This window comes from Salmo salar, chromosome ssa20, assembly GCF_905237065.1.
Source record: "Salmo salar chromosome ssa20, Ssal_v3.1, whole genome shotgun sequence".
NCBI classification, from domain to species: Eukaryota; Metazoa; Chordata; class Actinopteri; order Salmoniformes; family Salmonidae; genus Salmo; species Salmo salar.
The window spans coordinates 89,130,240-89,153,179 of record NC_059461.1 but is presented as its reverse complement, the minus strand read 5'-3'; the positions used below and the strand labels follow the sequence as shown (position 1 = coordinate 89,153,179).

General features: G+C 43.7%; 1 protein-coding gene across 3 annotated transcripts in view; it reads left to right on the top strand.

The window, feature by feature from the left end:
• Positions 1 to 22,940, top strand: part of LOC106581519 (small G protein signaling modulator 2) — a 140,740-nt gene that overhangs the window by 99,147 nt on the left and 18,653 nt on the right. For 2 of the 3 annotated variants that reach the window (XM_045704090.1, XM_045704091.1), the window contains exons 10-15: positions 446 to 609; positions 2,857 to 3,019; positions 5,037 to 5,174; positions 14,581 to 14,749; positions 15,115 to 15,179; positions 16,650 to 16,795. In XM_045704090.1, coding sequence (XP_045560046.1) covers positions 446 to 609; positions 2,857 to 3,019; positions 5,037 to 5,174; positions 14,581 to 14,749; positions 15,115 to 15,179; positions 16,650 to 16,795 — 845 coding nt within the window. The remainder of the gene's footprint in view (positions 1 to 445; positions 610 to 2,856; positions 3,020 to 5,036; positions 5,175 to 14,580; positions 14,750 to 15,114; positions 15,180 to 16,649; positions 16,796 to 22,940) is intronic. The other variant, XM_045704092.1, reaches the window with a different exon arrangement.

Here is a 22,940-nt window from a genome sequence, read left to right as displayed (position 1 = left end):
TGTCTCATTTATCTTAGCGACTCCCACCCCTTCACCCGCCCCCTTTACCGCTCCTCTCAATTTCTGTCTCTCTTTTCACACCCTTTCTTTCCATATCTACCTCTCTCTCCAACCTCCCCCTCTTTCTCTATCTCTCTCTACCTCTCTCTCTCCAACCTCCCCCTCTTTCTCTATCTCTCTCTACCTCTCTCTCTCCAACCTCCCCCTCTTTCTCTATCTCTCTCTCTACCTCTCTCGCTCCAACCTCCCCCTCTTTCTCTATCTCTCTCTACCTCTCTCTCTCCAACCTCCCCCTCTTTCTCTATCTCTCTCTCTACCTCTCTCTATCTACTTCTGTCTCCCCCCTCTCTCTCCAACCTCCCCCTCTTTCTCTATCTCTCTCTCTATCTCTCCCCCCTCTCCCCCCTCTCTCTCTCCCCATCCCCTTCCCTCTCTCCCCCAATAGCTGACTGTGGTGGGACGTTGGTGCTGGTTAATCAGGATGGTATCCAGCGTCCCCCCCTCCACTTCCCTCCCGGCGGCCACCTCCTGGCCTTCCTGTCCTGCCTGGAGACGGGCCTGCTGCCCCGCGGTCATCTGGAGCCTCCACTCTGGAGCCAGAGAGGCAAGGTGTGTGCTATTAAAAACTGGTTTCAGAACAGATCTAGTACAATAGCATATAAACAGAGACGTAAGGTAAGTAGGTATGTGCGTGTTACTAAGGACTGACCCCAGAACAGATTTAACACCACTCTGGTTACAGCTAGGCCGCCTGCCACCCTATAATGATAATACAGTTACAGTCAAAAGTTTGGACACACCTACTCATTCAAGGGTTTTTCTTTATTTTTACTACTTTCTACATTGTAGAATAATAGTGAAGACATCAAAACTATGAAATAACACATTTGGAATCATGTAGTAACCAAATCAAAATATATATTTTTTTATATTTGAGATTCTTCAAAGTAGCCACCCTTTGCCTTGATGACAGCTTTGCATACTCTTGGCATTCTCTCAACCAGCTTCACCTGGAATGCTTTTCCAACAGTCTTGAAGGAGTTCCCACATATGCTGAGCACTTGTTGGCTGCTTTTCCTTCACTCTGCGGTCCAACTCATCCCAAACCATCTCAATTGGGTTGAGGTCAGGTGATTGTGGAGGCCAGGTCATCTGATGCAACACTCCATCACTCTCCTTCTTGGTCAAATAGCCCTTACACAGCCTTTGAGGTGTGTTGGGTCATTGTCCTGTTGAAAACAAATGACAGTGGGACTAAGTGCAAACCAGATGTGATGGCGTATTTCTGCAGAATGCTGTGGTAGCCATGCTGGTTAAGTGTGCCTTGAATTCTAAATAAATCACTGACAGTGTCACCAGCAAAGCACACCTCCTCCTCCATGCTTCACGGAGGGAACCACACATGCGGAGATCATCCGTTCACCTACTCTGCATCTCACAAAGACACAGCGGTTGGAACCAAAAATCTCAAATTTGAACCCATCAGACCAAAGAACAGATTTCCACCGGTCTAATGTCCATTGCTCGTGTTTCTTGGCCCAAGTAAGTCTCTTCTTCTTATTGGTGTCCTTTAGTAGTGGTTTCTTTGTAGCAATTCGACCATGAAGGCCTGATTCACACAGTCTCCTCTGAACAGTTGATGTTGAGATGTGTCTGTTACTTGAACTCTGTGACCCATTTATTTGGGCTGCAATCTGAGGCTGGTAACTCTAATGAACTTATCCTCTGCAGTAGAGGTAACTCTGGGTCTTCCTTTCCTGTGGCGGTCCTCATGAGAGACAGTTTCATCATAGCGCTTGATGGTTTTTGCGACTGCACTTGAAGAAACTATCAAAGTTCTTGACATTTTTTGGATTGCCTGACCTTCATGTCTTAAAGTAATGATGGACTGTCGTTTATCTTTGCTTGTTTGAGCTGTTCTTTCCGTAATATGGACTTGGTCTTTTACCAAATAGGGCTATCTTCTCTATACCACCCCTACTTTGTCACAACACAACTGATTGGCTCAAATAATTAAGAAGAAAATTAATTCCCCAAATTAACTTTTAACAAGGCACACCTGTTAATTGAAATGCATTCCAGGTGACTACCTCATGAAGCTGGTTGAGAGAATGCCAAGAGTGTGCAAAGCTGTCATCAAGGCAAAGGGTGGCTACTTTGAAGAATCTCAAATATAAAAAAATATATATTTTGATTTGGTTACTACATGATTCCAAATGTGTTATTTCATAGTTTTGACGTCTTCACAATTATTCTACCATGTAGGAAATAGTAAAAATAAAGAAAAACCCTTGAATGAGTAGGTGTGTCCAAACTTTTGACTGGTATTGTACATATAATATATTCCTTTCAGCAGACGCTTTTATCCAAAGCGACTTACAGTCATACTGCGTACATGTTACTTAGGGGTGGTCTCAGGAATCAAATCCACTACCTTATTGAGTTACAAGAACAACATAAACATAAGTACAACAATCACCTATACATACTGTAAACTATAAATTGTTGCCGAATCCTGTGACAGTGTAAAACATGTGTGTGTCTGTGTGAGCATGCATGTGTGTATATGTGTGTTTGTTTGTCTGTGTGTGTGCGTGTGTTTGTATGTGTGTGTGTGTGTGTGTGTGTGTGTGTGTATGCATTTATCTGTGTGTGTCTGTGTTTGCGTGTGTGCGTGTGTGTGTGTGTGTGTGTGTGTGTGTGTGTGTGTGTGTGTGTGTGTATGCATTTATCTGTGTGTGTCTGTGTTTGCGTACGTGCATGCGCCTATGTGTGTGTGTGTGTGTGTGTGTGTGTGTGTGTGTGTGTGTGTGTGTGTGTGTGTGTGTGTGTGTTGTGTGTGTCTCTATATTCCAGGGCAAGGTGTTTCCTAAGCTGAGGAAGAGGACCAGCACAGTCAGGCTGGTAGATCAGGAGGGAGAGGAGCAGACAGTCAGGCTGGTAGATCAGGAGGGAGAGGAGCAGACAGCAGCTGACTACGTATTCCGCATTGTCTACCCTGGACGTCACCACGACTCTAGTGAGTGACCCCTCTCCTCCCAAAACACACACACACACACACACACACACACACACACACAAAATTGCACCCACACCATCCAAGGACATGCATGATAGACTTCACTGTAAAAGTTGTTCTCGTCCACTTTGTCTGCTGTTGAGTGCTTCTCTTTGTGTCTATGTGTATGTTTAGCATACAGTAGCTATTGTTAGGCAGTGACAGAATGGACAGAGGAATTACCGGAGGTATCTTGAGCATTCTGTATGTTTGAATTTACTATCTCCTTTAGTTTGTATGTCTGTCTGCTGTAAACTGTAGAGGCTGTAAGCTGTAGAGGCTGTAAACTGTAGAGTCTATAAACTGTAGAGGCTGTAAACGGTAGAGTCTGTAAACTGTAGAGGATGTAAACTGTAGAGGCTGTAAACGGTAGAGGCTGTAAACGGTAGAGGCTGTAAACTGTAGAGGCTGTAAACTGTAGAGGCTGTAAACGGTAGAGGCTGTAAACGGTAGAGGCTGTAAACAGTAGAGGCTGTAAACGGTAGAGATTATAAACGGTAGAGGATGTAAACGGTAGAGGCTGTAAACTGTAAAGGCTGTAAACTGTAGAGGCTGTAAACGGTAGAGGCTGTAAACGGTAGAGATTATAAACGGTAGAGATTATAAACGGTAGAGATTATAAACGGTAGAGGCTGTAAGGATCCCTCCAGACCTATAGGTGGTGCTGTTCTGTATGTATAACTGTGTTCCCTGTGTGTATTATCCATGGACATTAAAACCAGTAGATGGTGATAGCGCTGACGTCATCCAGGTAGTCCTATGGAAAACTCCAGATGGTGCATGAAGCCAGAAGTACTCCAGTTTGCTGAATTGGGCTGTATGGCACCAAAAAAATCGCTAAGGATCATGGTCGATGTAGTCGTTTTCATCCTGCCTGAGACAGTCAACCGTAATGACTATGGAGCTTCCTCGTAGCCTGTCTCGTGGAAATTGCAAGATTATGTTATAATGCTTGTATTGTATTATAATGGTTGTAATATTTCGACAGAATAGAGTATTCTGTTAACTATTGTGTGTGTGTTCTACTGAGGAGGGCCTCTATGAGATAGCACTGACAGAGGAGATTTATGATGTCTTTGGGTGATAAAACCTAAAGAGCATTCCAGATAACATGAGTTAATGGTTCTGTTCTATACCGTACCAGGAAGAGACGGTTCCAGTTTGGAGTAGGAGGACCAGACACTGGTCTGTACAATGAAAACTGTTGACACAGCAGTTGCTGTCTGCTATGTTTTATAGATATCTTTCATACAAATCTTAACCTTGTGACCCATTCTATGTGTCTGTGGTTCATCATGTACGTTGAGAGGGGTGTATCTTGGCTATAAAAGATCTTTGTACTTTTGTGTTGTCACTTTCAATGGTTCATTAGAAATGGCGCATCATTGAAAGTCAAAGTGCTTTTGCAAAAGCTCTTATTAGTAAAGATGTAGTTTAAGTATAACTCTGACTGGTGTGTGAAGTTTGTCTCCCTCCTCATTTGGTAAAACAGAAATTAACCACCACAGCTGCCGGCCCGTGATTGGTCTGTGTCAGCACACGGTCCTGTGTGACGACACATGTAGTAGTCAGAATGGATCATTATTTAATGAAATATCTCAGGTTTTGTAGTAAACTTTAAAATAATTCACTGTGGGGATCGAACTTCATCATGGTAAACGTTCTGACGATCGTCATTGGCTTTCTAGGGCAGACTTTACACAGTGACCGACCGGCAGAACTCGTGCCTTCACACTCCAGACCGTACACTGGGGGCCTGGTATTATCGCCTGGTATTATCGCCTGGTATATAGCAGTGACTATAAACTACCACCACACCACCAGGCCTATAGATGGCGCTGTGCTGTATGTTTAACTGTGTTATCTGTGTGTATTATTACCTGGTTATATAGCAGTGACTATAAACTACCACCACACCACCAGGCCTATAGATGGCGCTGTGCTGTATGTTTAACTGTGTTATTACCTGGTTATATAGCAGTGACTATAAACTACCACCACACCACGGGCAGCCGTGCTCCCTCGCTGGATGATGATGAAGAGGAAGAGGATAGACTCCAGGCTATGATCTCAATGATGTGCTGGCGGAACCTCACAGATCCTAATGTCATGAAAGGTTTTTATCCATCACCTGACCCCCCCCCCACCTTGTTCCGTCCCTCCCCCATCCTACCCTGCATGCACCCTGTAACTCAAATCCAAAACCCTCTCCTTTAAACCCTTGTGTGTGTCTTTGTCCCCATGGCCTATCCCAACAGTGCAGGGTAGGTAGGATATGGTGGGAGAGTTGAGCGATGTTGACTTTCCTCTTGCTCTTTGATACAATGACAAAACTATTTGTTTTGGTGTAAAGTTCCCGCGAACAAATCAATACCCGAGATAATAAATCAAGGATAAATAATGAGTTTCCACTTGTCTTAAATTCATTTACAGTCACTGTCAGACGTAGAAATATATATATTTTTTGGGTTGGGCTTGCAGTCAGAAGTAACACTGTCTACTAAACACACATAATGGCTTTATAACGGCCTTTATAGCGACTCATAATAGACTGATAATGTGTTATAACAGTGACCTGACAGCACTGCTTCATAACAACATGATGTTGGCTAGGCCTTGGTGCGTTGCCATGGTGAGAACTACAGCTAGGTCAAGTGGCACGTCCCTGTGCGCAGAAGAGATAGAGGGGGAAAAAGAGGGGACGAGAAAGAGCTATAGAGAGAAGTACTGTGTAAAGAGAGAGAGAGCGAAAGAGGGAGAGAGGGAGAGATAGAGAGAGAGAGAGAGAGAGAGAGAGAGACAAACATAAAGCCAGTCTAATGTAAGTGATTCCCACTGTAGCCTAGCATTACCTGACCCCCACCTTTATTTACCATGTAGGAACCTTCAATCAAAAGGCTGCTTGTGCTGCTGTAGATCAGACCATAGAAATATAATCTGTAGATCAGACCATAGAAATATAATCTGTAGATCAGATCATAGAAATATAATCTGTAGATCAGACCGTAGAAATATAATCTGTAGATCAGACCATAGAAATATAATCTGTAGATCAGACCGTAGAAATATAATCTGTAGATCAGACCGTAGAAATATAATCTGTAGATCAGACCGTAGAAATATAATCTGTAGATCAGACCGTAGAAATATAATCTGTAGATCAGACCGTAGAAATATAATCTGTAGATCAGACCGTAGAAATATAATCTGTAGATCAGACCGTAGAAATATAATCTGTAGATCAGACCGTAGAAATATAATCTGTAGATCAGACCGTAGAAATAGAATCTGTAGATCAGACCGTAGAAATAGAAATAGAATCTGTAGATCAGACCGTAGAAATATAATCTGTAGATCAGACCATAGAAATATAATCTGTAGATCAGACCGTAGAAATATAATCTGTAGATCAGACCGTAGAAATATAATCTGTAGATCAGACCGTAGAAATAGAATTTGTAGATCAGACCGTAGAAATAGAAATAGAATCTGTAGATCAGACCGTAGAAATAGAATCTGTAGATCAGACCGTAGAAATATAACGGGCCTCCCCATTTAATGAATTGCCAGGGTGAAAGGCTCTAAGACCGTTCTACTGGTTGTATTTCTTTGGGTCAAACGGACAGTAATATTTATAATATCTGTGGCTCAGTGCTCTACCAGCTGGCACACAGAGGACCGGAGACTGACTGGCCACCGGTTTCAACAGCGTTTTCTCATTTTCAGAATGTGGTTTAATATAAGATACTGTAGCCTCTTCTCTTTCTCTCAGTTTGCTGTAATATGGACCTCTAGTCACCTTGGGTGACCCTGTAACGTTAGCAGCTTGCAGATACATCTCTGATGACTGTCCTCCCTGGTCCATTTAGAGACTGTTATCTCTGATGACTGTCCTCCCTGGTCCATTTAGAGACTTATCTCTGATGACTGTCCTCCCTCCCTGGTCCCTTTAGAGACTGTTATCTCTGATGACTGTCCTCCCTCCCTCCCTGGTCCATTTAGAGACTTATCTCTGATGACTGTCCTCCCTGGTCCCTTTAGAGACTGTTATCTCAGATGACTGTCCTCCCTCCCTCCCTGGTCCATTTAGAGACTGTTATCTCTGATGACTGTCCTCCCTGGTCCCTTTAGAGACTGTTATCTCTGATGACTGTCCTCCCTGGTCCATTTAGAGACTGTTATCTCTGATGACTGTCCTCCCTCCCTGGTCCCTTTAGAGACTGTTATCTCTGATGACTGTCCTCCCTCCCTGGTCCCTTTAGAGACTGTTATCTCTGATGACTGTCCTCCCTGGTCCATTTAGAGACTGTTATCTCTGATGACTGTCCTCCCTCCCTGGTCCCTTTAGAGACTGTTATCTCTGATGACTGTCCTCCCTCCCTGGTCCCTTTAGAGACTGTTATCTCTGATGACTGTCCTCCCTGGTCCCTTTAGAGACTGTTATCTCTGATGACTGTCCTCCCTGGTCCATTTAGAGACTGTTATCTCTGATGACTGTCCTCCCTCCCTGGTCCATTTAGAGACTGTTATCTCTGATGACTGTCCTCCCTGGTCCGTTTAGAGACTGTTATCTCTGATGACTGTCCTCCCTGGTCCGTTTAGAGACTGTTATCTCTGATGACTGTCCTCCCTCCCTAGTCCCTTTAGAGACTGTTATCTCTGATTGTCTGCGTCTCAAATGACTCCCTTTTCCCTATGGGCCCTGGTCTAAAGAAGTCAACTTCATAGGGAATGATGGTCCTCTCCTCTCAATGGAGCAGTACCATGTTATCCTCAGTCACTGTGGTCCTCTCCTCTCAATGGAGCAGTACCATGTTATCCTCAGTCACTGTGGTCCTCTCCTCTCAATGGAGCAGTACCATGTTATCCTCAGTCACTGTGGTCCTCTCCTCTCAATGGAGCAGTACCATGTTATCCTCAGTCACTGTGGTCCTCTCCTCTCCTCTCAATGGAGCAGTACCATGTTATCCTCAGTCACTGTGGTCCTCTCCTCTCAATGGAGCAGTACCATGTTATCCTCAGTCACTGTGGTCCTCTCCTCTCTCTCAATGGAGCAGTACCATGTTATCCTCAGTCACTGTGGTCCTCTCCTCTCCTCTCAATGGAGCAGTACCATGTTATCCTCAGTCACTGTGGTCCTCTCCTCTCCTCTCAATGGAGCAGTACCATGTTATCCTCAGTCACTGTGGTCCTCTCCTCTCAATGGAGCAGTACCATGTTATCCTCAGTCACTGTGGTCCTCTCCTCTCAATGGAGCAGTACCATGTTATCCTCAGTCACTGTGGTCCTCTCATCTCAATGGAGCAGTACCATGTTATCCTCAGTCACTGTGGTCCTCTCCTCTCAATGGAGCAGTACCATGTTATCCTCAGTCACTGTGGTCCTCTCCTCTCAATGGAGCAGTACCATGTTATCCTCAGTCACTGTGGTCCTCTCCTCTCAATGGAGCAGTACCATGTTATCCTCAGTCACTTTGGTCCTCTCCTCTCAATGGAGCAGTACCATGTTATCCTCAGTCACTGTGGTCCTCTCCTCTCCTCTCAATGGAGCAGTACCATGTTATCCTCAGTCACTGTGGTCCTCTCCTCTCCTCTCAATGGAGCAGTACCATGTTATCCTCAGTCACTGTGGTCCTCTCCTCTCAATGGAGCAGTACCATGTTATCCTCAGTCACTGTGGTCCTCTCCTCTCAATGGAGCAGTACCATGTTATCCTCAGTCACTGTGGTCCTCTCCTCTCAATGGAGCAGTACCATGTTATCCTCAGTCACTGTGGTCCTCTTCTCTCCTCTCAATGGAGCAGTACCATGTTATTCTCAGTCACTGTGGTCCTCTCCTCTCAGCACTGTTGGGTCTGGGTTTTGGGGCACAAAGAAATGCTTTGATAATTTGCTCTGTTGTTTTTCCTTTTTGCACCTGTTGTTGGTTTGGTTCTCTTAACCCTTCTGTTTACTGTTTAGTTTTTGTTTTGGCTCCATTGTCTTCATTTACGTTCACTGCAACATGCCTGACCTGTTTGCATGTGAGATATGCAGCAACCAGTTTCATTTCGTTTTAAAAGAAGGTGTGTTGTTTGTTTCTACTGGAAGGAATACCCCTCCTCCTCTCTCTCTCTCTCTCTCTATATATATATATATGTACTGTATCTCTATGTCTCACTCTCTATATATACAATTGAAGTCAGAAGTTTACATACACCTTAGCCAAATACATTTCAACTCAGTTTTTCACAATTCATGACATTTAATCCTAGTAAAAATTCATTTTTTTTAGGTCAGTTAGGATCACCACTTTATTTTATGAATGTGAAACGTCAGAATAATAGTAGAGTGAAAGATTTATTTCAGCTTTCTATTTCTTTCATCACATTCCCAGTGGGTCAGAAGTTTACAATTAGTATTTGGTAGCATTGCCTTTAAATTGTTTAACTTGGGTCAAAAGTTCCGGGTCGCCTTCCACAAGCTTCCCACAATAAGTTGGGTGAATTTTGGCCCATTCCTCCTGACAGAGCTGGTGTAACTGAGTCAGGTTTGTAGGCCTCCTTGCTCCCACACGCTTTTTCAGTTCTGTCCACAAATTGTCTATAGGATTGAGGCCAGGGCTTTGTGATGGCCACTCCAATACCTTGACTTTGTTGTCCTTAAGCCATTTTGCCACAACTTTGGAAGTATGCTTGGGGTCATTGTCCATTTGGAAGACTGTTATGTGAATTTCGTTATCAATGTTCATAAACTTCAATTAATCTACTCAGTCTGCAACCTAGAGTTTGTAAGATTCTGGTTGAATGAAACAGATGAGAGTCCCAGCTTACAATAGTCAAAATGTTTATTCATGACGGTACTCTGAAGTCCATCATACAAAGACATCCATTTTATAGTTCACTCCTTACTTACGCACATACATCCACACAGACAGTAGGTGGGATGTATCCCTCCCCAGAGTTCTCACCACTGGTTATCACTACCCAACGCTGTCCGTTCCATTCCCCCGAGATTAGAGGAACCTTGAAAATGACTCCCTGTCCTATCATAAGTTTCTCAGAGTTCTAGCCAGGTCGGGTAATTGTTCTCAGTATTTTCTTAGACACATTTATCTCCCTCCCAGTCCAAGCTAGTTGGACTTACATGTAATACTTTAATTATTCCTTATACATGCTACATAAACTATAATCCCTAATGGTTACATTTCAGGGTAGAATTATTTAATCATTATCTTTAAACATATAAATTATTTTATCAAAGACTCATTTGCGACCAAGCTTTAACTTCCTGACTGATGTCTTGAGATGTTGCTTCAAAATATCCACTTCATTTTCCTACCTCATGATGCCATCTATTTTGTGAAGTGCACCAGTCCCTCCTGCAGCAAAGCACCCCCACAACATGATGCTGCCACCCCGTGCTTCACGGTTGGGATGGTGTTCTTCGGCTTGCAAGCCTCCCCCTTTTTCCTCCAAACATAACGATGATCATTATGGCCAAACAGTTCTATTTTTGTTTCATCAGACCAAACCTTAGTCTGGCTTTTTTATGGCGGTTTTGGAGCAGTGGCTTCTTCCTTGCTGAGTGGCCTTTCAGGTTATGTCGATATAGGACTCATTTTACTGTGGATATAGATACTTTTGTACCTGTTTCCTCCAGCATCTTCACAAGGTTCTTTGCTGTTGTTCTGTGATTGATTTGCACTTTCGCACCAAAGTACGTTCATCTCTAGGAGACAGAATGCGTCTCCTTCCTGAGCGGTATGACGGCTGCGTGGTCCCATGGTGTTTATACTTGGGTACTATTGTTTGTACAAATTTTTTTCTGTGGTCTTGTCTGATTTCTTTTCATTTTCCCATGATGTCAAGCAAAGAGGCACTGAGTTTGAAGGTAGGCCTTGAAATACATCCACAGGTCAACCTCCAATTGACTCAAATGATGTCAATTAGCCTATCAGAAGATTCTAAAGCCATGACATCATTTTCTGGAATTTTCCAAGCTGTTTAAAGGCACAGTCAACTTAGTGTATGTAAACTTCTGACCCACTGGAATTGTGATACAGTGAATTATAAATTAAATAATCTGTCTGTAAACAATTGTTGGAAAAATGACTTGTGTCATGCACAAAGTAGATGTCCTAACCGACTTGCCAAAACTATAGTTTGTTAACAAGAAATTTGTGGAGTGGTTGAAAAATGAGTTTTATTGACTCTAACCTAAGTGTATGTAAACTTCCGACTTCAACTGTATATATATTTTTGATTGATTTCTTTGCTCTGATTTAGTTTTTCCTCTTTCTCTGTTCGTGCAGGCGTTTTTTCTGCAATGCTGTTCACTGTAATTCTTCACTAACCCCCGTCGTCCCCTCGTCCCTTCCATTGTGACGGCTAGGTCCTGTGGGGTTCCGCAGTAGTAGAGACATGGACAACACTTTGGTTCCTACCCTGTCACACTTTGGTTCCTACCCTGTTACAGTATTGTTATGTCAACACCCGGGAGTGTATACCAAAAACCCTAAAATCACTTCCTGTTGAACTCGCATAGCCCAAAAAAATACATTTTCTAGGGAGTCCGAATGCGGGGTCTCCTTTTCCAGGCAGCATTTTATGTTTGGTTATGTTTTATCGTTTTGATTTCTTTTTGTTTTTGCTGAACAACCAAAGAACAGCTACTCATATTTATAACAGGTAATCTGCTCCACCCTGAAGAATTAAGGTGAAGAGCATTTTTTGGATGTTGATGTTTTTATGATTCTTTGTATTTTTACCCTTAATGGACATTTAGTTGTTTTCTTTTTGTTCCTGTTTTGGCGTTTCGCTTTTTTGTTGTTGTCACGTTCTGGCTTTATGCTTTATGCTTCCTGCATGGCCTGAGAACCTCGCTGCCCTGTCTCTCTCCTCATGTCCTTCTCCTCCTCATCTCCCCCTCTCCTTTCCTCTCCTCTCCTAATGTCGTTTTTGGTCTTTTTTGTGGAGACAGTTTTTGCTCTGTGTCTTCTCTCTGACTGGGCTCTATAAGCATGTCTTCCCAGCATCCTCTCTGCCTGGCCTAATCCCCCCAGCATGCTCTGCTCTGCTCTGTCTGCTCGCTTCCTTCCTTCCTTCGATTTGCTTCCAAAACTCTCGCTTCCCAAAACTTCTTCTTATTCAATTCCACATTTTTGTTTATTCTCAATATAATGTTTTTGTGTTTTATGATGTTTGTCTGACTCACTTATGGATAACCATATACATACAGTGCCTTCAGGAAGTATTCACACCCCATTACCTTTTCCACATTTTGTTGTCTTGCAGCCTGAATTTAAAATGGATTACATGGAGATTTTGTGTCACTGGCCTACACACAATACCCCAAAAATGTCAAAGTGGAATTATATTTTTATAAATGTTTACAAATAAATAAAATTAAAATCTGAAATGTTTTGAGTCAATAAGTATTCATCCCCTTTGTTATGGCGATGCTTAAATAAGTTCAGGAGTAAAAATGTGCTGAACAATTCACATAATAGTGTTTAACATGATTTTGGAATGACTACCTCATCTCTGTACCCCACACATACAATGATCTGTAAGGTCCCTCAGTTGAGGCTTGAATTTCAAACACAGATTCAACCACAAAGACCAGGGAGGTTTTCCAATGCCGATTGGTACCTATTGGTAGATGTATAAAAATAAATAAAAATAAGACATTGAATATCACTTGGATATTGGTGAAGTTATTAATTACAATTTGGTTGGTGTATAAATACATCCAGTCACTATAAAGATACAGGCGTCCTTCCTAACTCAGTTGCCAGAGAGGAAGGAAACCGCTCAGGGATTTCACCATGAGGCCAATGGTGATTTTAAAACAGTTACAGAGTTTAATGGCTTTGATAGGAGAAAACTGAGGATGGATCAACAACATTGTAGTTACTCCACAATACTAACCTAAATGAAAAGAAGAAAACCTGTACAAAATGAAAATATTCCAAAACATGCATCCTGTTTGCAACAAGGCACTAAAGTAAATCTGTGAAAAATGTGGCAAAGAAATGAAATTTTTGTCCTGAATACAAAGCGTTATATTTGGGGCAAATCCAATACAACACGTCACTGAGTACCTTTCATAAGGACAATTACCTAAAACACAAGGCCAAATATACACCTGAGTTTCTTACCAAAACGACATTGAATGTTACTGAGTGGCATAGATACAGTTTTGACATAAATCGAAAATATATGGTAACATTGAAAATGGCTGTCTAGCAATGAACAACAAACAACTTGACAGAGTTTGAATAATTACAAAAATTTGCAAATATTGTACAATCCAGGTGTGCAAAGCTCTTAGAGACTTACTCAGAAAGACTCACAGCTGTAATCGCTGCCAAAGGTGATTCTAAAATGTATTGACTCAGGGGTGTGAATAATTATGTAAATTAACCATTTCTGTATTTAATTTTCAATACATTTGAAAAAAATGTTAAAAAAACATGTTTTCACTTTGCATTATGGGATATCGTTTGTAGATGGGTGAGAAAACATTATATTTGATCCATTTTGAATTCAGGCTGTAGCACAACAAAATGTGGAATAAGTCAAGGGGTATGAATACTTTCTGAAGGCTCTGTAAATGTATACCTCATACATCTATGTGAGCAATGTACGCTAAATTGAAAATACAGTATTTGAAAGAGTCATTCGAATCTGAAATCGATGAAGAGAGAAATCTCTCTCTACCTGAATTGTTGTCTTGGTTGAGTTAGAGCCTGGGAAACAGATAATGTCATTCTAGCCAGACAAGAGATTTTGTTTTATTTAGCCAATAAGGAAACCAATGACACATTCTGGACGCAGCCAACAGGTTAGTTTACAGCCTAGTCTCAGAGCACCTTAAGAGTGATTCTCTGTCCCTCATCATTTTATCTATTTTCCTTGCTGTTGTCTTCCCCCTTGTTCCATCACTTTCTCTCTCTCATCCCTCACTCTCTCCCTTCTCTCTCCATATCTCTCTCTCATTCACCTCTCCCTCCATCCCTCTATCCCTCTCTCTTCCCCCCCTTTCTCTCTCCTCACTCTATCCCTCTCTCTCTCCCCCTTTCCATTCTCCCTTCTCCATCCTTCTCTCACCCCACTCTCTCCATCGCTCTCTCTCCATCCTTCTCTCTCCCCCCTCCATTCCTCTCTCTCCACCCCCCCTCTCTCACCCCCTCTCACCCTCCCTCTCTATTCCTCTCTCTCCATCCCCACTCTCTCATCCCTCTCTCTCCATCCCTCCTTCTCACCCTCTCTCTCCATCCCTCCCTCTCCATCCCTCTCTCTCACCCTCTCTCTCCATCCCTCTCTCTCCATCCCTCCCTCTCCATCCCTCTCTCTCTCATCCCGCTCTCTCTCACACTCTCTCTCCATCCCTCTCTCCATCCCTCTCTCTCCATCCCTCCCTCTCCATCCCTCTCTCTCTCATCCCGCTCTCTCTCACCCTCTCTCTCCATCCCTCTCTCCATCCCTCTCTCTCACCCTCTCTCTCCATCCCTCTCTCTCCACCCCCCCTCACCCTCCAGACCATGGGGAGATGATGGACATCCAGGGAGCCTATATGGGAGGCAGCCCGTCGTCATGGCAGCAGGGAGCAGAGTGCACCAGTCACATGTCGTCATGTCTGCCTTGCACTGCAGGGGGCAGTAATGTCTCATTGGAATACCCAGCAGGCTGCACCTGCATCCACGACCGGTGAGAATACACACACACACGCACGCACGCACACATACACACACACGCGCACGCACACATACACACACACGCACACACACACACACACACACACACACACACACACACACACACACACACACACACACACACACACACACACACACACACACACACACACACACACACACACACACACACACACACACACACACACACACACACACACACACACACACAAACACACGTATGGACTCACACACACACACAGTCCGTTCCTCATACAGACATACATACACTCCTGCAGAGAGTGGATCACATCATTAATTGATAACCTGAAATCATGCTGTCATAATCTCACCGCTGTATGTGTTTCCTGTCTCCAGGAGCCCTCTGAAGATGCTGTGCCAGAATATGAAAAGGCAGATCGTCTCCAGGGCCTTCTACGGATGTAAGTCTGCATGTGTTCTCTCTCTCTCAGAGCTGTTTGTTTCTCAGTTCCTATGGCGTAAAGGAAGAGACCAGTTCCTATGGCGTAAAGGAAGAGAGACCAGTTCCTACGGCGTAAAGGAAGAGACCAGTTCCTATGGCGTAAAGGAAGAGACCAGTTCCTATGGTGTAAAGGAAGAGACCAGTTCCTATGGTGTAAAAGAAGAGACCAGTTCCTATGGTGTAAAGGAAGAGACCAGTTCCTATGGTGTAAAGGAAGAGACCTGTTCCTATGGTGTAAAGGAAGAGACCAGTTCCTATGGCGTACAGGAAGAGAGACCAGTTCCTATGGTGTAAAGGAAGAGACCAGTTCCTATGGTGTAAAGGAAGAGACCAGTTCCTATGGTGTAAAGGAAGAGACCAGTTCCTATGGTGTAAAGGAAGAGACCAGTTCCTATGGCGTAAAGGAAGAGACCAGTTCATATGGCGTAAAGGAAGAGACCAGTTCCTATGGCGTAAAGGAAGAGACCAGTTCCTATTTCGTAAAGGAAGAGACCAGTTCCTATGGTGTAAAGGAAGAGACCAGTTCCTATGGCGTAAAGGAAGAGACCAGTTCCTATGGCGTAAAGGAAGAGACCAGTTCCTACGGTGTAAAGGAAGAGACCAGTTCCTACGGCGTAAAGGAAGACACCAGTTCCTACGGCGTAAAGGAAGAGACCAGTTCCTACGGCGTAAAGGAAGAGAGACCAGTTCCTATGGTGTAAAGGAAGAGACCAGTTCCTACGGCGTAAAGGAACAGACCAGTTCCTATGGCGTAAAGGAAGAGACCAGTTCCTACGGCGTAAAGGAACAGACCAGTTCCTATGGTGTAAAGGAAGAGACCAGTTCCTATGGCGTACAGGAAGAGAGACCAGTTCCTATGGTGTAAAGGAAGAGACCAGTTCCTATGGTGTAAAGGAAGAGACCAGTTCCTATGGTGTAAAGGAAGAGACCAGTTCCTATGGTGTAAAGGAAGAGACCAGTTCCTATGGCGTAAAGGAAGAGACCAGTTCCTATGGCGTAAAGGAAGAGACCAGTTCCTACGGCGTAAAGGAAGAGAGACCAGTTCCTATGGTGTAAAGGAAGAGACCAGTTCCTACGGCGTAAAGGAACAGACCAGTTCCTATGGCGTAAAGGAAGAGACCAGTTCCTACGGCGTAAAGGAACAGACCAGTTCCTATGGTGTAAAGGAAGAGACCAGTTCCTATGGCGTACAGGAAGAGAGACCAGTTCCTATGGTGTAAAGGAAGAGACCAGTTCCTATGGTGTAAAGGAAGAGACCAGTTCCTATGGTGTAAAGGAAGAGACCAGTTCCTATGGTGTAAAGGAAGAGACCTCCTGTCTTCTTTCATGTCTTTCTTTCTCTCCACTCCTTCCTTCCCTTTTCTTCCCTTGTCATTCCCTTCTTCTTTCTCTCCACACCTGTCTCTTCTCCCTCCCTCCCTCCCTGTAGGGCTGGCCTACTGTCGACACCTGTCCACGGTCCGTACCCACTTGTCAGCACTGGTCAACCACAACATTGTCCCTCCTGACAAACCTTGTGAGGCGTCGGGGGGCCTGAGTAAAGACTTGTGGAGCAAGTACCAGAAAGACTGCAAGGTGGGTTAGTGGGTGGCTGCCTGGGTGGATTGGTAGCTGGCTGGCTAGTTAACTGACCGGCTGGCTGGCTAGATGCTGACTAGGTGAGTTTAATGTTACAGCTTGTCCTCTAGAAGGGGTCAATGCAACATAGACATTTATTCAAATTTGATTTAACTAGGCAAGTCCGTTAAGAACAAATTCTTATTTATAATGACAGCCTAGGAACAGTGGGTTAACTGCCTTGTTCAGGGGTAGAACGACTGATTTTTACCTTGTCAGCTCAGGGATTTGATCTTGCAACCTTTCGGTTGTTCAGGGGTAGAATGACTGATTTTTACCTTGTCAGCCCAGGGATTTGATCTTGCAACCTTTCGGTTGTTCAGGGGTAGAATGACTGATTTTTACCTTGTCAGCCCAGGGATTTGATCTTGCAACCTTTCGGTTACTGGCCCAACGCTCTAACCACTAGGCTACCCTGCCGCCCAGTAATCACATTCAACATAACAACATAACAATGCAACGTAGACATCAGACTACTTAGTAATCACATTCAATTCAAGAAGAAATTCATGTCCACATTGTGTTGTTGGTTAGAGAAGTAAACTGACTTGAAAGAAGTATGTTTTGATCAGAGACTGTTCTCTTGTGTTGCTGCCAGCTCTAGAATGGCTACCCCCAACCCTGTCATATCTCTCATCTCTCTTCCTCCATCCTAGTCTCATCTAATTCTAATGGGTCTCAGTAAAATGAACTGGCATGGAAGAGCATGTAATCAGTGCTTGACTTGGACTGAAATAGGTTCCGGTACTGATTTTGGGTGCCAGTAGTGTTTATATTTAGGTGCTCTCTCTCTCTCTCTCTCTCTCTCTCTCTCTCTCTCTCTCTCTCTCTCTCTCTCTCTCTCTCTCTCTCTCTCTCTCCTCTATTTCCTCTCTCTCTCTCTGTCTCTCCTCTATTTCCTCTCTCTCTCTCTCTCGCTCTCTCTCTCTCCCTCTCTCTCCCCCTCTCTCTCTCTCTCTCTCTCTCTCTCCCTCTCTCAATTCAATTCAAGGGGCATTATTGGCATGGGAATCACATGTTTACATTGCCAAATCAAGTGAAATAGATAAACTAAAGTGAAATAAACAGTAAAAAGTGAACAGTAAATATTACACTCACAAGTTCCAAAATAATGAAGACATTTCAAAGGTCATATTATGGCTACATACAGTGTTGTAGCGATGTGCAAATAGTTAAATTATAAAAGGGAAAATAAATCAACATAAATATAGGTTGTATTTAGAATGGTGTTTGTTCTTCATTGGTTGTCCTTTTCTTGTGGCAACAGGTCCCAAATCTTGCTGCTGTGATGGAACACTGTGCTATTTCACCCAGTAGATATGGGAGTTTATTAAAATTGGATTTGTTTTCGAATTCTTTGTGGATCTGTGTAATCTGAGGGAAATATGTGTCTCTAAAATGGTCCTACATTTGGCAGGAGGTTAGGAAGTGCAGCTCAGTTTCCACCTCATTTTGTGGGCAGTGTGCACATAGCCTGTCATTATTTGGTGTTTTACGTTGACCCTCAGGATATTTTTGCAGAATTCTGCAAGCAGACACTCAATTTGGTGTTTGTCCCGTTTTGTGAATTCTTGGTTGGTGAGCGGACCCCAGACCTCACAACCATAAAGGGCAATGGCTATAACCGATGCAAGTATTTTTTAGCCAGATCCTAATTGGTATGTCACATTTTATGTTCCTTTTGATGGCATAGAAGGCCCTTCTTGCCTTGTCTCTCAGATTGTTCACAGCTTTGTGGAAGGTACCTGTGGTGTTGATGTTTAGGCCGAGGGTATGTATAGTTTTTTGTGTACTCTAGGGCAACAGTGTCTAGATGGAATTTGTATTTGTGGTTCTGGCAAGTGGGCCTTTTTTGGAACACTGAGATTTACTGTCAGGGCCCAGGTCTGGCAGAATCTGTGCAGAAGATCTAGGTGCTGCTGTAGGCCCTCCTTAGTTGGGGACAGATCTAGGTGCTGCTGTAGGCCCTCCTTGGTTGGGGACAGATCTAGGTGCTGCTGTAGGCCCTCCTTGGTTGGGGACAGATCTAGGTGCTGCTGTAGGCCCTCCTTGGTTGGTGACAGATCTAGGTGCTGCTGTAGGCCCTCCTTGGTTGGGGACAGATCTAGGTGCTGCTGTAGGCCCTCCTTGGTTGGGGACAGATCTAGGTGCTGCTGTAGGCCCTCCTTGGTTGGGGACAGATCTAGGTGCTGATGTAAGCCCTCCTTGGTTGGGGACAGATCTAGGTGCTGCTGTAGGCCCTCCTTGGTTGGGGACAGATCTAGGTGCTGCTGTAGGCCCTCCTTGGTTGGGGACAGATCTAGGTGCTGCTGTAGGCCCTCCTTGGTTGGGGACAGATCTAGGTGCTGATGTAAGCCCTCCTTGGTTGGGGACAGATCTAGGTGCTGCTGTAGGCCCTCCTTGGTTGGGGACAGATCTAGGTGCTGCTGTAGGCCCTCCTTGGTTGGGGACAGATCTAGGTGCTGCTGTAGGCCCTCCTTGGTTGGGGACAGATCTAGGTGCTGATGTAAGCCCTCCTTGGTTGGGGACAGATCTAGGTGCTGCTGTAGGCCCTCCTTGGTTGGGGACAGATCTAGGTGCTGCTGTAGGCCCTCCTTGGTTGGGGACAGATCTAGGTGCTGATGTAAGCCCTCCTTGGTCGGTGACAGAACCACCAGATCATCAGCAAAGAGTAGACATTTATCTTCAGATTCTAGTAGGTTGAGGCCGGGTGCTGCAGACCGTTCTAGTGCCCTCGCCAATTCGTTGATATATATGTTGAAGAGGGTGGGGCTTAAGCTGCATCCATGTCTCACCCCACGGCCCTTTGGAAATGAATTTGTGTGTCTTTTGCCAGTTTTAACCGCACACTTGTTGTTTATGTACATGGATTTTATGATGTCGTATGTTTTTCCCCTAACACCACTTTCCATTAATTTGTATAGAAAACCTTCATGCCAAATTGAGTCGAAAGCTTTATTGAAGTCCACAAAGTGTGAGAAGACTTTGCCTTTGTTTTGGTTTGTTTGTTTGTCAATTAGGGTGTGCAGGGTGAATACGTGGTCTGTTGTACGGTAATTTGGTAAAACGCCAATTTGACATTTGCTCAGTACATTGTTTTCACTTAGGAAATGTACAAGTCTGCTGTTAATGATAATGCAGAGGATTTTCCCAAGATTGCTGTTGACGCATATCCCACTGTAGTTATTGGGGTCAAATTTGTCTCCAATTTTGTGGATTGGGGTGATCAGTCCTTGGTTCCAAATATTGGGGAATATGCCAGAGCTGAGGATGATGTTAAAGAGTTTTAGTATAGCCAATTGGAATTTGTTGTCTGTATATTTGATCATTTAATTGAGGATACCATCAACACCACAGCCCTTTTGGGTTGGAGGGTTTGTATTTTGTCCTGTAGTTCATTCAAGGTAATTGGAGAATCCAGTGGGTTCTGCGTCTTTAATAGTTGATTCTAAGATTTCTATTTGATCATGTATTTGTTTTAGCTGTTTGTTCTTTGTTATAGAGCCAAAAAGATTGGAGAAGCGGTTTATCCATACATCTCCATTTTGGATAGATAATTCTTCATGTTGTTGTTTGTTTAGTGTTTTCTAATTTTCCCAGAAGTGGTTAGATTCTATGGATTCTTCAATTATATTGAGCTGATTTCTGATGTGCTGTTCCTTCTTTTTCCGTAGGTTATTTCTGTATTGTTTTAGTGATTCACCATAGTGAAGGCTTAGATTCAGGTTTTCTGGGTCTCTGTGTTTTAGTTGAATAGGTTTCTCAATTTCTTTCTTAGGATTTTGCATTCTTCATCCAGCCATTTGTTATTGTTGTTAATTTTCTTAGGTTGTCTGCTTGAATTTTTTGATTTGATACGGAAGCTAAAAAGTCAAATATTCTGTTAAGATTTTCTACTGCCAAGTTCACACCTTCACTATTACAGTGGAACGTTTTGTCCAGGAAGTTGTCTAAAAGGGATTGCATTTGTTGTTGACTAATTGTTTTTTGGTTTCTACACTACAGTCCTTCCATCTATAGCATTTCTTAATATTATTCAGTTCCTTTGGCTTTGATGCCTCATGACTGAGTATTGCTCTGTTCAAGTAGACTGTGATTTTGCTGTGGTCTGATAGGGGTGTCAGTGGACTGACTGTGAACACTCTAAGAGACTCTGGGTTGAGGTCAGTGATAAAGTAGTCTACAGTACTACTGCCAAGAGATGAGCTATAGGTGTACCTACCATAGTCCCCTCGAAGCCTACCATTGACTATGTACAGACCCAGCGTTCAACAGAGCTGCAGGAGTTGTGACCCATTTTTGTTGGTTGTTTTGTCATAGTTGTGCCTAGGGGGGCATATGGGGGAGGGAATGGTGTCACCTCCAGGTAGGTGTTTGTCCCCCTGTGTGCTGAGGGTGTCAGGTGATTGTCCAGTTCTGCCATTTAGGTCGCCACAGAGTAGTACATGTCCCTGAGCCTGGAAATCGTTGATCTCCCCCTCTAGGATGGAGAAGCTGTCATCGTTAAAGTATGGGGATTCTAGTGGGGGGGGATATACAGTGAGGGAAAAAAGTATTTGATCCCCTGCTGATTTTGTACGTTTGCCCACTGACAAAGAAATGATCAGTCTATAATTTTAATGGTAGGTTTATTTGAACAGTGAGAGACAGAATAACAACAACAAAAATCCAGAAAAACGCATGTCAAAAATGTTATAAAATGATTTGCATTTTAATGAGGGAATCAGAAAGATTTCAATCAGAAAGATTTCTGGCTCCCAGGTGTCTTTTATACAGGTAACGAGCTGAGATTAGGAGCACACTCTTAAAGGGAGTGCTCCTAATCTCAGTTTATTACCTGTATAAAAGACACCTGTCCACAGAAGCAATCAATCAATCGGATTCCAAACTCTCCACCCTGGCCAAGACCAAAGAGCTCTTCAAGGATGTCAGGGACAAGATTGTAGACCTACACAAGGCTGGAATGGGCTACAAGACCATCGCCAAGCAGCTTGGTGAGAAGGTGACAACAGTTGGTGCGATTATTCGCAAATGGAAGAAACACAAAAGAACTGTCAATCTCCCTCGGCCTGGGGCTCCATGCAAGATCTCACCTCATGGAGTTGCAATGATCATGAGAACGGTGACGAATCAGCCCAGGACTCCACGGGAGGATCTTGTCAATGATCTCAAGGCAGCTGGGACCATAGTCACCAAGAAAACAATTGGTAACACACTACGCCGTGAAGGACTGAAATCCTGCAGCGCCCGCAAGGTCGCCCTGCTCAAGAAAGCACATATACATGCCCGTCCGAAGTTTGCCAATGAACATCTGAATGATTCAGAGGACAACTGGGTGAAAGTGTTGTGGTCAGATGAGACCAAAATGGAGCTCTTTGGCATCAACTCAACTCGCCGTGTTTGGGGGAGGAGGAATGCTGCCTATGACCGCAAGAACACCATCCACACCATCAAACATGGAGGTGGAAACATTATGCTTTGGGGGTGTTTTTCTGCTTAGGGGACAGGACAACTTCACCGCATCAATGGGACAATGGACGGGGCCATGTACCGTCAAATCTTGGGTGAGAACCTCCTTCCCTCAGCCAGGGCATTGAAAATGGGTTGTGGATGGGTATTCCAGCATGACAATGACCCAAAACACACGGCCAAGGCAACAAAGGAGTGGCTCAAGAAGAAGCACATTAACCTCTCTGGGCGCCAGTGGAATCCCGTGGCGCGATATTCAAATACCTTAGAACTGCTATTACTTCAATTTCTCAAACATATAACTATTTTACACCATTTTAAAGACAAGACTCTCGTTAATCTAACCACACTGTCCGATTTCAAAAAGGCTTTACAACGAAAGCAAAACATTAGATTATGTCAGCAGAGTACCCAGCCAGAAATAATCAGACACCCATTTTTCAAGCTAGCATATAATGTCACAAAAACCAAAACCAAAACCACAGCTAAATGCAGCACTAACCTTTGATGATCTTCATCAGATGACACTCCTATGACATTATGTTATACAATACATGCATGTTTTGTTCAATCAAGTTCATATTTATATCAAAAACCAGCTTTTTACATTAGCATGTGACTAGCATGTGACTAG